This window comes from Pseudopipra pipra, chromosome 9 (assembly GCF_036250125.1).
Source record: "Pseudopipra pipra isolate bDixPip1 chromosome 9, bDixPip1.hap1, whole genome shotgun sequence".
Taxonomy (NCBI): domain Eukaryota; kingdom Metazoa; phylum Chordata; class Aves; order Passeriformes; family Pipridae; genus Pseudopipra; species Pseudopipra pipra.
In genome coordinates this window covers 14227333-14244758 of record NC_087557.1, presented here as the reverse complement: position 1 = coordinate 14244758, position 17426 = coordinate 14227333, and the positions used below count along the sequence as shown (strand labels likewise).

Here is a 17426-nt window from a genome sequence, read left to right as displayed (position 1 = left end):
CCATACACTTATGAACTGTTCATTCAGTTTTCCGCGAAGATGCCAACACAAATTATGACTGTTACTATTTAGAATGGCACACACTTTCTGCCTGATGACAAATGCTCAAGGGATGCAACTCATACCCATGGCACAAAAAAATATGTTATTTTGTTCATTTTCCTTTTGCAGGAACTGATTTCTTTTCTGGGGGCTGATTGTAAGAGCCAACAAAATAACCTTGTTCTATCATCAGAATGCTATTGAAACATTGGAAGACTCTTACAAAGTCCCAACTCAAGAAAAAAAAAATAGCACTTCTTTTTAACTTTGTTATCTTCTTTTTTCCCCTAGCAGTTCATACTATAACATAGAAGAATGATTTACTGAATACATTCAGAAAGAAAACTCATATATATTGTTGACAGAATGCAAGAAACTGAAATAAGAAATTGGTTACATCAGTCACTAGAGCTAGCCTGAGCTCCAGAAGTACTGACATTGTCACAGCCTTCCTCATTCCCATCAGGTTAAGAACAGTGCAGTGTCTTCATAACTTCTCAAATTCCTTAATATTATCATCATAAACAAGCATCACCCTTGGGTAACTTTTTTAGCAAATTCCTTCAATTGTATATCTGCTGACATGGCCCTGGAGAAGACAGAAGTCTTTTCCACTACTTGGAAACTTAGTTCATGGGATTTGCAATACTTTCTTTAAGCTTCACTTGTTTTATGAAGGTGGCACAAGTGCTTTTTTCTGCTAAAGACAATGTTTTAAATGCCGGGAATTTCTTCTAGGATTTCTAGATAAATCAGAATTTCAGTAACCAGAGAAGATGATTTTTTCACCCCATCAATTTTCACAAAATTTTCTGAAAAAACTAATGTCCTCACTGTTGGTATACTTCCCTTGTGAAAGGCCTGGGGAGTCTGTTCTTACAACATCTACGTGTGCAGATATACAGGTAGTTCACCACATTTTTTCATGGACCACCACTCTCGAAGAACAGAGACAGTGAAACACAAAATTAACTGATTCACAACACCAGGAGAGGAGGGAAAAAATATTTCATTCTTATAATCCGATTTTCAATTTTATATTTTCTAGAACTTCTAAAATGCCAGCAAATTGCTTGTTCACACAGAAAAATATTAAACTAAATGACTTTATGTATTCAGACTCAGAGCTCCAGAGATGCATTCAGAGAGTTTTTCAGAAAGTTCTGTCCTACTTCAACTACTATTTACTAAATCAAGTTACATATCAGCATTAAATGGATCATTTCACATCTCCAACATAAATTTCCCCCAAGGAATATGGTCAAATCCAGAAGCAAAAGAGCATAGAGTCAACACTGAATTCTTTATAAATTTTCATCTGTAAGGGCTGGGACAGCAATGCAGTAAAACCTCTCACTGGTTCTCATGCTGGGTGATGGCTCTGTATAAGCACTATTGCAGCTTCCCTCACTGCCACACCGTCATTGTTCTTCAAAGTAGAGGTTGAGCAACAATCCAGAGTTCTTTATTTAAAAAAATTTTCAAAAGGATGTGGCAGCGCTTGCCTATTTCTTTCTTCACAGGACTTTGGGGAGACTTCTGAGAATCCTGTTTCACTGAATTTACCAACTGCTAGATTTACCCCAGAGCACACTGCAGCTCTGACAGCAGAGCACTGCATTCAGCACTGTTTCCTTCCCAGCTCCATTGCAGGACATTCCAACCTCTGCACAAATGTGCCACCTAAACCCACAGAATTTAACCCAATTTAACCCATGCTTCCTTCACAAAGCATGACAAGGCCCAGGATCAGGCCACCCCTATGTGCTGAAAGATGAGCAAGTGGGGAAGAAGACTGGCTTTGGCTGAATAAGGCGCTTTCACTGGAACTCAGGGAAAAATAGAGAGTTTATGACCTTTGGAAGAAGGGATGGACAACTCAGGAAGAGTACAAGGATGTTGTTAGGTCACGTAGAGAGAAAATTAGAAAGGCAAAAGCTCAGCTAGAACTGAATCTGGCCACTGCTGTGAAAGATAACAAAAAGTGTTTCTATAAATGTATTAACAGCAAAAAGAGGGCCAAGGAAAATCTCCATCCTTTATTGCACGCAGAGGGGAACATTGCAACCAAGGATGAGGAAAAGGCTGACGTACTCAACGCCTTCCTTGCCTTAGTCTTCAACATAAAGACCGGTTATCCCTCTGAACTGGCAGACAGGGATGGAGAGCAGAAAAGATCCCCTTCAATCCAGAAGGAAGTAGGTAGTGACCTGCTGAGCCACTTAGACACTCACGAGTCTATGGGGCAGGATGGGATCCACCCAAGGCTACTGTGGGAGCTGGCAGAAGAGCTCACTAAGCCACTCTCCACCATTTACCATCTGTCCTGGTTAACTGGGGAGGCTCCAGATGAACAGAGGGAGGCCAGAGTAACAACCATCTGCAGAATGGTCATAACAACCACAGTGCTACAGGTTTGGCGAAGAGTGGCTTGAAAGCAGCCCAGCAGAAAGGGACCTGGGGATACTGGTTGACAGAGGCTGAACATGAGCCAGTGTGTGCTCAGGTGGCCAAGAAGGCCCGTGGCAGGACCAGGGCAGTGACCATCCCTCTGTGCTTGGCACTGGTGCAGCCACACCTTGAGTACTATGGCCAGTTCTGGGCCCCTCACTGCAAGAAAGACACTGAGCTGCTGGAGCAAGTCCAGAGAAGGGAAACAGAGCTGGGGAGGGGTCTGGAGAGTGAGTCATATGAGGAGCCACTGAGGGAGCTGGGGGTGTTTAGCCTGGAGGCTCAAGGGAGAACTTACTGCTCTCTACCTGAAAGGAGCTTGTAGCCAGGTGGGGGTCTCTTTTCCCAGGCAACCAGAGACAGGACAAGAGGACATAGCCTCAAGCTGTGCCAGGTGAGGTTCAGGAGGAATTTTTTCACTGAAAGGGTTGTCAAGCATTGGAATGGGCTGGTCAGGGAGGTGGTGGAGTCACCATCCCTGGAAGTGTTCAAGAAATGACTGGACACGGCACTTAGTTAAACACAGTTTAGTTGACAAGGTGGTGTTTGGTCAAAGGCTGGACTCAATCTTGGAGGTCTTTTCCAGCCTTAATGATTCTATGATTCTATTCTATCATCCTATGGCAACCTTCTCTTTCACAAGTAGCTTTGATCTAATTTCTGTCAGACACATGTTCATATCACAGCTGAGACCCAGCCTGCTTCAATCCAGACAGAAAAAAAAAGCTGTATAAAGCCACAGATAGAAGCTCACTCTGATTAATAGCAATGCAAAGCAGAGAAACTAGTACTGCTGTTGCTGCTCAGCTGTAGACTGTATTTAAGTAGTGCTGCTATGTCTGAGGCAAACAGATACTTTAATAGTTTTATCCAGCAAACAAGCATTTTAACCCTAAAATCCTAAGTCCTGTTATTTTAAGAAAATGAATCTCTTTTTGTTGTCCACATGTTCACAGAGACAGCTCTAACAGATTAAACTAATCTCTCCTAATTAGATTTTTCACATCATTATTGGATGATGGCAGGGTAGATTTTGCTTTCTATGATCAGCTGCTCCTGTGACACATTTTTGCTCTGCAGCTTTACAAAGAGATCTTTGGAAGTAAACAGAGAAGCTTATGTGGGGCCTTATCATTTTACATGAGAGGGGAAAATACAGTTCAGCTTATGGAGCACACTGCACAATGTCTCTGGTAGCTCTACCCACAGTTGTCACTATCACTGTTTCCTAATGATTTGCAGTTTGTTGCCAGTAACAACAAAAAATGAGACATTCCATTTATGTATCAGAACATAAAGAAAGCAAGAGGTGGAAATAGATATTTGGTGATGACAGTTCTCACATTATGCCCACAGTAGATATCCGATAACATAAAAGTTCCCTGTGATATGCTTCATGAGTATACATGCCATACCAAAAAAATGGGGTCACATGGCACGTGTGTTGTATTATCCCTCACCTCACATGCCATGGTTTTAACAGCTGTTTTAAGTACCAGCATTTTATTTGTTTTCTTATTTCCAGGCTTATTCCTGACTTTTGACTACAAAATCAAATCTAGTTAAAATTCTGTTTGTCCAGCAAATTATAAAAACATCCCTAGTAATCTCTGTAGCACCACAGGAATATATTTTTCTAAAATTAACAGAATTTAAAAATTACCTGAAAAGATAACTTTGAAAACACGCACACTCGTGTATTGGGTGTGCTCATGGGCCAACACTTCTAATTTTCAAGAGTAATGCTTTCCAGCACCCAAACCATTTCTTAACCAGATATTCTGACACATGTAGAAGAGCATGTCCCTAGACACAGCCTCACTAGGAAGCTAACACAATTAGTGCTAACACAATCTTGCCTAGGCTAACTGTAGGAGTGGGTGTGTATAAATGCATCTCTATAAATAAACAGATATATCTATGTGTGTGTAGAAAAAACTACACATACCAGGTTAGGGCTTTCTCAGTTAAGGTAAGTTTTGCACCCAGCAATCTAAACTGCTAGGGAAAACATAAGCTGAAGGTTTTTAGGTGTTTCCTACGTATTTCAGAGGCCTCCCCCCATGAAATAGGTAAGGAGTGACCTGAGGGACAAGAATGGCAAGTTCTGTCAAGCTGGAATCAAATGATAAAAAGAATCAGAGAGATTAAGAAAAGGCTCCATGAAACCTCTGTTTGAAAAGTATATTTTTACAAATCAAAGGCAATGAGAATCACTCTTCCACATGTCAAACACAGGGAAATGTAGAATCTTAAGCAGATCCCATGCATGTGCAAAAACAGTGGTTTGCTAATCACCCCAATCTATGGAAAAACATACACAAAAGCACAGCAAGTAGAAACTCAAAAGGCATGTTTTCTACTTCTGGTGTAATTCAGTTTACTTCCTATAGACACCATTCTGTCATGCAGCTGCATAAGGGCTGAGGAGTGAGGATTTTCTTAGAATTCACCTTCCTCAAACATTTTACATTTCAGAAGATTTAGGATACCTTTTCCTTCTACCTGTGAGTAAAAACACTTTCCGTGGATCCCTTGGATCTCTAAATTAGAAAAAGAATTCCCCAGTCTCTGAATAAAAATGGGCATGGAAATGGAACATTTTATTCAGAATGGTTTTTTTCTGAAGAATCCTCCTGTGAAACTTACTTGCAAGAATATTCAAAATAACATAGTTTGCAAATATCAGATGTTCCCTGCCCCTCTCTCCTCCAACTCTGCTAATGAAAGTTGAAACATCTGGTTTGTTTCATTTTCCCAAAATATTAAGTTTATGTGTACATTGACAGGTGGGATGGCCCAGTAAGAGCAGCTTTATAGTGAAACACAGTGCTGAGGACCCAGGACACACACACTACTTGCCTGGGTTACTTTAGATGAACTCCATAGACTGAACATGCATTAGCAGCTGCTGAAGCATATGTTCCAGTTTAGTCTCACCCAAACAGAATCAAGTTTGTGTGCTCTGAGATCACACTGTACCGTGAGCCACAGTGGCATGTAGAGAAGTCACTTGAAAAGTACAAACATGCTCTGAGCTAAGTTACCAATGTTAGCATACGTGCACTAAGGGCCTTCGCAGAGCATTTCGTGACTGCTTTCAGATTAATTCCATTAGGGCTCTGCTTTGCTATAGAAGCTAAAGAACTCACAGATTTTAAAGCAAAACACAGACTTCTTAAATAGAAGCAATAAAAAGCTTGAAAACTTACCGCAGAAGCTTACCTCATGTGCAAGCACTGCTGGAAGAGGAAGGTTTCTGAAGGAATGTTCAGCTTGGTGGCAAAGAAACACATATCTTAGATGCAGTTAGTGTTGGCAAAATAACACTGCTCAGTTGTAAGGAGATTGTTTTAATCCCCTACTCGATACAGAACAGCTCAATCGGTGAGTTTAAGGACTCCTGAATAAAAATACCCCCAAATATCCAATAGAACCAGCACAAGCAGTCAAGTCTGTACTAGGAAGTTGATATTTCTGAGTGTACTTCTTCAGATCTGAACAAACTCTGTATTTGAAAAGATGGTAGTTCTGGTAGCATCAGGGGCCCTACTAAACCAAACACCTGTCATAACTAATTAGGTCAGAGACTTACAAAAGTCGGTACGCTGCCAAAGCTTTAAGAGGGATGAGGCAGTGCATTACGACTTCAGAAAATGCAATTACCAAGCAAATCTGACAGAGAAAGGTTTCCTCCCCAGAGGACAAGCCGCAGGGTTCTGGCACTTTGCATGACCCACAGCCTGTCACCTGGGGCAGGTGGGTGGGATCGCTGCAGTTCGGTCGGAGTGAAGCCATTTCAAAGCAAGACCTAGGGAAACCTGCATCAGAACCGAAAGAAACAACAAGGGCCATTAGTAACATTTCCAGTCCATAACGAAGCCAAAGTCTTTTCCACCAGGTTTAAGGCTCCGCTGCCGGCTCCTCACACCCCTTCCTGTGCCGGCTGAGGCGCCCGCCGTCCCCCCCGCTCCCTCACAGGGCGGAGCGGAGCTCGGTGTACGAGCCCGATCAAAACACGGCCGTGACGCCAACGTGCAAACGTTGACGAAAATTTACAAATTAAGAAGTCACACAGTGGCCGTTCAGCCGCCGCCTCCCAGCCTCCCCCGCTGGCTGCTCTATCCCAGGCCTGGCTGGAAGGCTCCGGAAGCAGGACCCCCCCCCTTCCGTGGTGCCACCAGGCTGGGCAGCAGGGTCACAGCTCTTACAATAGGCTTCAAAGGTTGTATTTCCAAAGAAGTACCCTTGGCTCCTTCGCTTGTATTGCATAAAAACAGTCGAAGGCATTATAAAGCTGGGTCGTGCGTAATTCATCTATTGAAATTGATGATATTTTTCATGAAATACGGTGGGTTTATGAGACCCTCATCCCCGCGCAGGCACACATTGGCGCTGCGCTCCCCGCGCCCGGCCCGGCCCGGCCCGCTGGCACCGGCCTGGCTGTGGGAAACACCAACAGAGACCCAAAGTGCATTTCAAAGAGCAGAAACTCTCACACCAGCAAAACATGGAAGGACATGATACATAAAAAGCAGTATGGCAACAACCAGTAGTAACTAGTATTATGACTTGATTAAGAAACATTTGTCTGTTTCTCACAGATTAGTATTCGATGTTGTAATTCTCCATCCCAGCAGCCTTCTCGGGCCCTAATCAATACTGACCAGCACCATCCTTTCACAGCTGTGCTATTAAGTTCTGCTCCAACATCTGTAATGATTCATTAACCAGTTGTGTGCATTATATTCCACTCCTCCATTGTCAAAGTAGAACAAACTCTCATCTATATCAAGAAGCCTTTACCTGTCCACTTATTTTGTTATGCAACTCACAACACCAGTATGGGCAGACAGCAGCATCTGGGATCTTCAGCTTTTCTGTAGTATGAGGCAGCTCCCCAAAGAAACAGCCTCTAGCATGGCCAGAACAATCCAGTAATAGCATGGCTTTTTCCAAGAATGCAAGCCATGCTTCCATGGAAATGTGTTACGGAAGCAGAAGTTCAGTTTTGTGAGTTTAGTAGCTTTTGTTCTGGAAATCAAAACCAGATTATGTCCACTGAATGGAGTGTGGGATTTTATTTCGGATATTTTGGGAAGATGGGCAAAGGTAACGGAGTAGGAAAGTCCGGTGAAGTTGACACTGTAAGAACAGAAAAGTGATTCTTTGCTTTTCCTGCCCTTTTCATTCTTACATCAGTAGAAAGTACCATGCCAAAGTAACTCTATAGTATGTGAGAAAGGGTCATGCTAATTGTAATCCCATTAAGAAAAGTGTGCCACTCCCCATCCCCAGAAGACAGAGGCAGCAGAGTACTGTACTATTGCAAAGGCCAAATGTCTGTATTTTAATAAGTTAGAAGAAATCCAGATATAGAAGCCATAGAGTCACTGAAATGTTAACACGTTAATATATTTTAAAGCAAATATAACACAGTGTACACATAAGAACCGTTTAATACAAAGTGAAAACCATTAGATGCACCTACTAATGCAGATTTTTGGTTATTTTCAGCTCTTTCACTGAAACTTGGAAACAATGCTCTTCATTTCAGTTACACCATGTTAGGTGGTAAAACTGATCCATAGCAAGCAAATCACTGCCTTTTCACTCACCTGGGAAAGACAGCACCACTGCAATGATAGTCTCTCCAGAAGGGCATCCAAACAAAACAGGCTCTGCACATTTGCCCCACTTGCTAAGCTATACAAGAAACCAGATGTGAATTGATTGCTGCTTCTGAATAGTAAAACTCAGTAAGTGCATCCTTGCTGTACAAAAAAGAAATATTAAAGTGACAACATAGAAAACTGGCAACAGATAACCATGTCTGCCTAACATATACACATATGATACATAATTGTGGCCATGCTGGCCAGTATGTAAGCCTGTTCATGAGCAAAGCTTTAATTGCACATATTAGAAAAATGAACAAATGCTTTTACAGAGCAAAGCACAAGCTTTGGTTTATGCTTAGACAGTGAACATTAAATCTTCCATTTTTATTATAACATCTATTAAGAAAAATATCTGTTTCTCTATGAATAAGCACTCCATTCCACACAATGAAATGAAGCTCAATGTCTTATTCAATGAAACCTTTAACTGTATCTAGACTGGGAATGTAATACATCTTTATTGAAAGCTACTGAACTACAAAAAGTTTGACTTATTTCATTCACAGTTCCCCAGCCCTCCCCCCAATTTTAAAATGCTGCATATATAAAAATAACTCCAGTATGGCACAAAAGTGGGATTCTCAAGGGAAGGCAAAGGATAAAGGGGCAAAGGGAAGCCTCCACTGGCAACATCAACAAATTGCATACAGTCCAAGAGGAATTTGCACCCTATACAAAATGAGCTTCCCTGTGTTCCAGTTCTTGGATCCTTTTTGGTCTCAGTCTCTGGTAAGCAGGCTTCAGATCTGTGGGGTGACTATCCTCTGAGCTAGGTTTCTGTTCATTTGTGTTCTGTTCAGGATCACCTGATGGAAGTGCAGAGCTCCTAGCCAGTTTCACGGTATTGTCCTGGTGAAGCACAGAGCTAGCACTGGTTGGTGCACAAGCTTTAGCAGAAGAACCATCTCCATTTTCTTTTGATTTGTTAGAGGGTGGTTTATAAAATGTCCCTGGGGGGGGTTGCAATGTTCGTGGTGCCCTAAAGGCAGCAAGAGGATTAACATCAGGACCGTTCTCTTCTGTTGCTGTCCTTCCTGACCCAACAGCAGAATATGGCTTACTAGGAAGAATGGCATTAGCTGAATTGTTACCAACGCTGCATGATGAAGATAAAGCACCTGCAGTTCCACTCTCAAGTGCTCGGTTCTCCTGCGGCACATTAGTCACAATCATTGCTGTCCTTGCTGTGATATCGTACTGTTTATATTGCTTGTCCCAATTTTTTCGCAGCATCTGGGTGTCATAACAAGGAAATCTACAGCAGGTATTACCAGCAGGGAGTGCCTTCACCTCTGAAACCTCTTCAATAGTAGGGCTCCAGCCCAGCTTCTCTGAACTTACTGCTCCTTTATTTCGTGAATTTCTTTCATTCAAAACACACGGAGGAAGTATTCGGTCCACAGGCAGGCTCACAGGGCGAGAAGCTGCTTTTGTCCTTGGAACCCGCAATGGAACTTTGGTGATCTGACGGTTAGGTTTTGCAGAAAGTAAGTTAATTTTACAGCTGTCTTCACCTAGAGAATTTAATGGATCATTGTCTTTCTCTGAAGTTGGACTCACAGCATCACCTAGAAACACACAAATAGACGTGACTGGATCTTTGCACCAAATATAAAGAGAAGTCAGCAAGACTTTATTAATGATCCCTTCGCAGTTAGTATTTTAATGGGATAATAATTTTTAGGGATAGCCTATATACATACTAGGAGCATCCTACTCTAACCAAATGTTAACTTTTCAACAGCAGTAAAACACATACTGTACAGCTGTAACGAAGGAAGACACCAAGAAGAAACAGCCAAAGAGACACTATATTTTTTTGGCTGGTGCTCTCCCATCCCTGAATATTTTCAGCTTTAGTATGTTTCAGGATGTTGCACTGTAAACGTACAGGACATGACTGAACTGGTAGCATCAGCTGAAAATCAGTATAATTAAAAGGGATTAGGGACAGCTACTCCTAAATAAAATAGATGAAATCATACCTACATTAAAACAAACCACTGTAGTAGCACAGGCAGATAAATAGAAAAAATGTAGAGTTAGTTAGGTTAGCAAACCTGGCTTTTTTTGGAGCAGAAATATTGATATCCAAAATGCTCTTAGCTGATGATTCTGTCAGAGAATTACTCTTCCCAAACCCTTCTGGTTTAGTTCCTGTGAGTGGCAATGATACACATTCGGGGGGGGGGGGGGAATGGTCAAAACACATTAATTGCTGGGTATTAGTTTGCAGCATCATAGTGGATTTCAAAAATCTACAGTCACAGCGGAATTATGGCTTTGTTCTGTTTGATTTTTTAAAAAAAGCAGAAACCAACACACTGTTGTATTCTCTAACCAAATACTTTAAGCTCCAATTCCATAAACACAGGTTTCTTGAAAGCCTTGGGAAAGATTTAATTCTCTGTTCTTCTTACAAAAGGAAACAGCATATCAAGCAGTGATAAGCAGGTTTTATCACTTGCTTCTGTCTAAATTGAAGAGCTGCATGCACTATAACCTAATGCATCGAGGACTCCTTATTCACTCACTCCCCAGAGTCAACAGCATACTAACCAGTTACACATGGATCTGTGTGTTCCTTTGTATTCTTGCTGTTGTTCGATTCCAAAAACAGTGCAGCTGTTTCTGAAGCTCTGCTTTCACTCGGAGCTATCAGAATACCCTGCTAACAGAAGTCAGAGCAAAAGTAAATGAAAACTTGAGAGAAAAGGCACTCCTTAACAAAAAAACCCACAAAGATTTATTAGAAATGTGCCTTGGAATGCTGCAGCATTTAACACAGAAGTTAAGATGGCACAGGTAGCATTGTGGCAGCACAAGAATAGTCACTCACTTCCTTTACAGCAACAAATGATTTCCTCTGCTGCTGTGGCTCCTTCTCATCTGCTGATAAAGCAACTCTGACTGTAACAGCTGTTTCTTCAGACTGAGATGTGCTCAGAAGTGGCTTCAATGAAACATCAAATATCTTTTCATAGTATGTTATGAGCAGCTCCACTACTCGGGCCTGATAAGGGTAGTCCACAAGTGATGACAGCGAAGCTGTAGCATCAGTTTGACGTGGTCTGATCAGAGTTGGGCCAAATATTATGCCAAGGTTGCTGGCTGACATTTTATTTTCATCAGCCTGTTCTGTAACTCTGCATAAGAAGGGGGAAAAGAAAAAACAAAACAAACCTCCAGGAGTTAGAGGGTTTTATTACTTTAGAAATATTTTAGATATTAAAATATTATGTCTAAAGAAGATAAAATGCAATGAGAAACTGGAAGTGGGTTTGGTAGGCAGGCTGAATCTTCAGTGCAGACTGCATTTAAGAGCAGCTTGGACTTTCCACACGGGGTCATTTTATGTCCTATTTATTAATATTATCTGTGGCTATTTGGCATTTTTGTTGTTGGGAAAAAGAGCATCTCTCACTCTCAGTAATAATATAGCTGTGGCCCACTTCTACTGGTAGTCATCAGCTTGGTACACCATCATACAAACCAGCATTTGGAGGACAAGGAAGTGAAATGTAACTGGAGAATAGTCATTTAAGAGACATGATACAAGTTCAATTTTCTGTAACAGCCACCAAATTGCTGCCCCGCCTGGGTCACATCACAGTTTAAATCACACCTCGGTCCCTGCATGTGACACAATGCTAACAGTGAATCAAGAATAATGGAGCTCAGCGCTTTCCCTGCTTTATTTCCCTTTCATATTCTTCTCTCACTTGAGAATTCATGACATGGAAAAAAGAAACAGCAAGGGAACAACGCCTCCTAAGATATACATGACTTCCTCTAAGTCATTAAAAAGGTACAAGAGATTCCTAGTATGCAGCATGTAGCAGTTCATTTTTCACAATCAGTTTGCATTTAAAGTCTTTTCTCACCTGTGAAGGTGTCCAATAAGGTACTGAAGAGTGTTATAGTTTGGTACAGGCAGTTGTTTCAGAAGATCTTTAATTTTAATGATGATCCTATTCAGTTCAATACAGATTGACTGCCTTTTCTTTGATTTGGGACTACCTTTAGCATCGAACTCCTCATTAATGTGCTGGCTTTCTTTTCCAAGTCCAATGAACTCATTATAAAGCCGAAACAAAATCAAGGGCTCAGGAAGCTGAAGAAATAAGAACATTTCAGAAACACACTCAAAACTGAATTTTAACTTAGTTTCCTTCCTGATTTTCTTCAGCTTTGTCTCATCTAGCTTCTTTTCTTTGACAATGACTTGGTTTAATATCCTTGTTCGTTAGCTCAAAGGCCAACTTTTTCAAACCCAATCCCAGGTAACAAAAACACTCCTTCCTACACTGTTCTCCATAAATCTCTTGCTAGCCCTTTCCCACAATAACTTCAGGACCGAGCACTTATCAGTACTTTATTGAAATAAGATTTAAAGAAAAAAATAAGATTTCAAGAAACTGATTGCTATGAGGGAGGAGGTTACACTGCATATGCTCAAATAGCATGGTAATAGAGCAGTTATTTATTCTTCCAGTCTTTGACAGTATATCAATAGTATATGATTGGTTTTAATAATCAAACAGGGTTTAACTCAGTATTCTGAAACCGCATGTTTCTAGCACTGCTCCTGTATTTAAAACAAGCAGGTTTACCTAAAAGCCACACCAACAGAACAGCTACAAAGGAAGTAATAAGACCAGAAGAAAACATTTTATTTGATATTTTTCTTTTTAATTGTAAGCCCTATTCAAAATACAGCACAGTACCCTAGTATTATGTATGTAGTATGTTACCTTCTTACTTAAATATGTAGGCAGGGTACATCTTAGTAATTTTTCAAAATCACTTAATGGCAATGATCATAGGATTGGAATGCTCATCGCTGACAGCCAGTGTAAGGAAAAGGACAGGATTATGCAGCTAAGGATTATTTCTTTCAGGGCTAACAAGTTTTCAGTGACACAGTAATTTCACTTGGCAACATTCCAGCCTAATTTTTTCAGATAAATATTGAAACTGGCTTGGAAAATTCAATCATGAAGCTTTAAAGCTCCATTTTGAAAGACAGACCCTCCATAATGAACACATCATAACCATTATGAGTGTTTCATGACATTTTTGATAATGGATATTAACAGCAATATATCAGCAACTGTCTGCATGAGAACACAAGAACGTGGGAATCTTTTAAGTTTCACCTAAGACAAGCAAATTCACTAATCAGAAAGGATTTAGAAATTAAAGCTTCACTACGAGTAGACAAACAAAAGGTTATTCTGTGTATGGTACTAATATTTAAGGAGCCATAACACCCACATGGAATACATATTGTAATACCAGCAGCTTTCCCTGCCCTTGTCACAGGCTCCATGTGCAAATAAAGAAGCCTTCTGCAAATATACAAGGCACTCATTTAACCTTCTGCTGTGGGACTACTGAAAAGGATTTTTTTTTCCTATTGTACTGAAGAAATATACTACAGTACTTCAGTTTTCCATCTGACCTCGCAATTCCATACCTGGCGGAGATACAGCTTGAGAACATTGCTGATATCATGTGCATAGAGTTCAGAGAGCTCGACCAAATCCTTTCCATTTTCAAAAGCTTGACAAAGCTTTTCAACTCTTAATTTGGCTCCATTCACACGATAGATGCCCTGAAATTAAAAGACCAGCACAACTCTATTTCATTTTGAAAGGACAGTGTTGAACAGAGATATTGACAGTACAGCATTAACACCATAAGAGAATTGGTTTTTTTAAAGATTGTCTATAAAACTTAAGCATGAACAAACTTGAGTATACCTTGACATTCAGCGCTCTGCTTTCAATTTCTGACGTACACTTTTTGATGATGAAAGGAACGCCATCGGGAACATTTTTAGCAGCTTGGGCAAATTCCACTCCAAACAAGTGAAGCCTTCCATGAAGTTTTTTGTGCCCACATTGAATAGCTAAAGTCTCTAAACATTTTTTATGGCATGCAAGTGAACACTACAGGAGAGATAAAAAAAAGCACATCGTTTGATATAAATTGACACCATAAGAAACATCTCTGATGTTTGTCACCCCATATGTGAGCAAAAGGCAAGATTTATTAGTATGTTGTGCCTCTGCTTTGAGTTCACAGTGATTATATGAGCCACAAACTCGACAGTGTTTATACAGGAACATAATTCAAGTTTCCAAAACTCTCAACTTTACGTAAATCCCAAGCAGAAATGTAAACTAATTTTAAACTTACCTCCTCACATTCAGCTCCATGAAATACCACTAAGCTGTCACACTCTCTGCATTTAGATGGAGCTCTCAGCTTCCGTAGTTTGTGTGTTTGTGCTGCTTTTGACATATTAGCATTTCTAAAAGGTCCTGGAGAATTTGCAGTTTCAGATGTCAGATCATTTAAACCTGGAGAGAATTTCTCTGTTATAGTCTTTCTAATATCTACTATTGGGACAGTATTTATTCTGATTTTTCAGAACTGTGGTGCAGAACACAGAATTCTGTAAGTAATAGCAACTATCAAAGTAATTACAAACACTTCAACCACAAGAAAGCAAAACTACGTTACAGTTTACATAATACACTTATTAACTATCAAAGAATCTTACATAAAAGTGTAATCAAATGATAATTTTTGCATTTTTAAGTATTCCAGTTTTCTCCAGTATCAATGACATGTGAAAATATTAGGACATTTAATTCCAGCTGCCCTGCAGTTCAGGCAACGATTCATAAAAGTTTCATTTTATGTATTTCAAAGTCCTGTATGAGAGGATGAAAGATGACAATATGCTTTGGCCTGTAGTGTTTCTGAAATACTTAAAAAAAGAATACTTTGCAGCAGGGAAGAATTAACATACACTCATGGCAGAATGCATATGAAATTAAAAAAATTAAATGAAAAAAATACTGATTCTCAGTTTCCTATAACAACATCAAACTATTTTCTAGAGGATTCTACAGCTAAAAAGAATAGCAACTGGCCCTTTTTGTGTCCAGTTCTTTTCAAGCAGTTTACTTAAAATGCTACCAACAACTCTGGGAACCAAAATACTTTGTTTTGCAGATAACTTAAAATTAGCACATACAGTTAATTGTCCAAAAAGCTTCTTAAAAGCTCAAGCATTGATTAAACAATACCACTCCAAGTGAAAGTTTACATCCATTAACATATTGCCATGCTTTGAATCTTGATCTAAACTAATATTGTTAACCACAGATTCATTCCTAGAAGGCAAAGTATACATTTAAGAAAAAAGGACTAATTGAGTAATTTCTTAGGGGCTTTACTCAGCAAGTGCCACAAATATTTCAAAGTTAGTTTGTGAGTACTGTAGAACTATTCCCATAGAACTATTTCTGATAATCTAGTTATTCAGGTTTCAATGCCTGTGGCAACATTGTCTTTATACAGTCAAAATTAATTTGAAAATTAGAAATGGCCTGGTCAAATCTGGGACAGACATTACTGAACTTGCTTATCTTAGTTGAAAAGGGTAGGATCTCAGCTATTACCCTAAACACTTGGAACTATGTTTTTCCAGTTTTCCAATTACCAACTCTATGTATCTGTGCATTTTATTTCAAAGTTTAGAAGTTACCTTACATAAATCAGTGCTATGCAGCTAAATTTAAATGCAAAAGTCTTGAGGGAATGGTTAGCAGATCATTTGTTTTACCTCAAAAGGGTGAAGACACTAGAAATGTTAAGCAGCTGCCCATATAGTTAATCTAAATGTATAAAGACAATTCTGCACCACTTCATTAAAATGACCTGAACATTATTCCTCAGCTCTCAACCTCAAGGGGATGCACACTGTATTGAAAAACAATGCTGCTGGTAATCACAGCCTTGTTACAGTACTTTTCTTAAGCACATTAAAAAGAAAAGCCACATTCTGCAACAAAAAGCATCATCTGGGGTCTTCAGGTATGGAAACAACATTACCACAGTCTGAAGGAGATGGTGGCTCTCTTTCATCGAGATCATCAGCAGATGACATAGTACCAGTGGAAGGTGTTCGGGGAAGTCGTCTTTTAAAATCCCCTGGCAGATAAGAAAAATTTTCAGGAAGTTGTAATTATGACTTTGACCTGACTGTTCATTTTCACCATATGCTCTGTTCAATACTTGCTTATCTAACAACAGTATCTTTGTTAATGTAAAGCAGTGCAAAGAAAAGACTTCTGATTAGTACAGCAGTGAATGGAGCTGTACCTGGGCTGGCAGATGGAGAATCCATGGATCGTGACTCACTGCTTCCCCCTGCACTTTCAGAATCACTGCACATTCCTCCACTCTGGTTGCCAACTGACCATGATCTGAACGGTGGTGGCCCTCGCACTGCTTTTGAAAAGAAAATCCGCTAATTCCAAATGTCAAGGACAAAAATTACTTTTTTTTATTTAAAGACTATTGATTATATTCAAAATAGGAAAATATTGCAAAAGTTACATGAGCATGCAGTGTAGTGAAAAAACGCCCACAGCATATATTCCTTTAAAAGCTTCAGGATGTAAGAAAACTAATTTCAGAAACTCGATATTTGTGCTTTTACAGAAGACCTGAAATCAACACAGCATTTAGAAAACCAATGGATTTTCAATTGTTAAAGCTAATTGAAATAGTTTAGTCCACTGAGTTTGACAGTACTTGCTGTTTGAATTGCACCTCACCTTTCTTGTCAAAGAATCTAGGTATGCATACAGACAGTTTTCCATTTGTCCTTCTTATGCTCGAGTACATACCATTTTATAGGCTTCAAACTCTATAATACATTTTTAACCCTTCAGTCCTACATTTCTGACTGACATATCAAGCATACTTTAAAAAACATTTTAATTTTTATTTATTTAGAGACCGAGCTTCAGATGAAATACAGAAGAACTACCTTGAATATCTGTGTTGCTGGAAGATCTCTTCTCTCTAACCTTTTGTGAACGACGATAAATTGGGCTTCCCACATCATCTAATGTCTGCACAGGAAAGTCTCCTGAACACTGAGATAAGTTACCATGTGATGTATGGACGCTGTTTGTTGATTGTTTATTAAAAACCCTTCAGGAAGAAGAAAGTAATTTGAAGAATGAGTAAGACAGAAATTAGAGAAAATCAATGTATTTTTTAAATCCCTGAGCATTAAAAATGCTTCATTTAGTTACTACTCATGAACATATATATTTGACATGTAATTTTTTAAGTCCAAATTAAAAAAACTAAAAAAATTAAGGTGGCCATTTTTTTAAATTAAATATGTGCATTTTCTCCCCACGCCAGCTTTCCCACCTC

At 39.7% G+C, this 17426-nt stretch overlaps 2 protein-coding genes across 10 annotated transcripts in view; both read right to left on the bottom strand.

The window, feature by feature from the left end:
- ABCA4 (ATP binding cassette subfamily A member 4) overlaps positions 1-7677 on the bottom strand; it is a 73505-nt gene extending 65828 nt beyond the window's left edge. Inside the window, exons 1-2 of one of the 3 annotated variants that reach the window (XM_064663944.1) lie at positions 6160-7677; positions 5719-5768 (exon numbers count right to left, since the gene is read on the bottom strand). The gene's annotated coding sequence lies outside the window, so the exon portion shown is untranslated. Of the gene's footprint in view, positions 1-5718 lie in introns of all 3 variants that reach the window. The other 2 variants (XM_064663943.1, XM_064663945.1) reach the window with 2 other exon arrangements.
- Positions 7678-7814: 137 nt separating this feature from the next.
- Positions 7815-17426, bottom strand: part of ARHGAP29 (Rho GTPase activating protein 29) — a 49670-nt gene continuing 40058 nt past the window's right edge. For 3 of the 7 annotated variants that reach the window (XM_064663948.1, XM_064663953.1, XM_064663954.1), the window contains 10 exons: positions 17029-17195; positions 16356-16484; positions 16086-16184; positions 14379-14542; positions 13940-14128; positions 13654-13791; positions 12059-12288; positions 11014-11320; positions 10734-10845; positions 7815-9742 (listed from right to left, as the gene is read on the bottom strand). In XM_064663948.1, the coding sequence (XP_064520018.1) occupies positions 8844-9742; positions 10734-10845; positions 11014-11320; positions 12059-12288; positions 13654-13791; positions 13940-14128; positions 14379-14542; positions 16086-16184; positions 16356-16484; positions 17029-17195 (2434 nt within the window). In that variant the 3' untranslated portion in view covers positions 7815-8843. The remainder of the gene's footprint in view (positions 9743-10733; positions 10846-11013; positions 11321-12058; positions 12289-13653; positions 13792-13939; positions 14129-14378; positions 14543-16085; positions 16185-16355; positions 16485-17028; positions 17196-17426) is intronic. The other 4 variants (XM_064663950.1, XM_064663951.1, XM_064663952.1 and 1 more) reach the window with 4 other exon arrangements.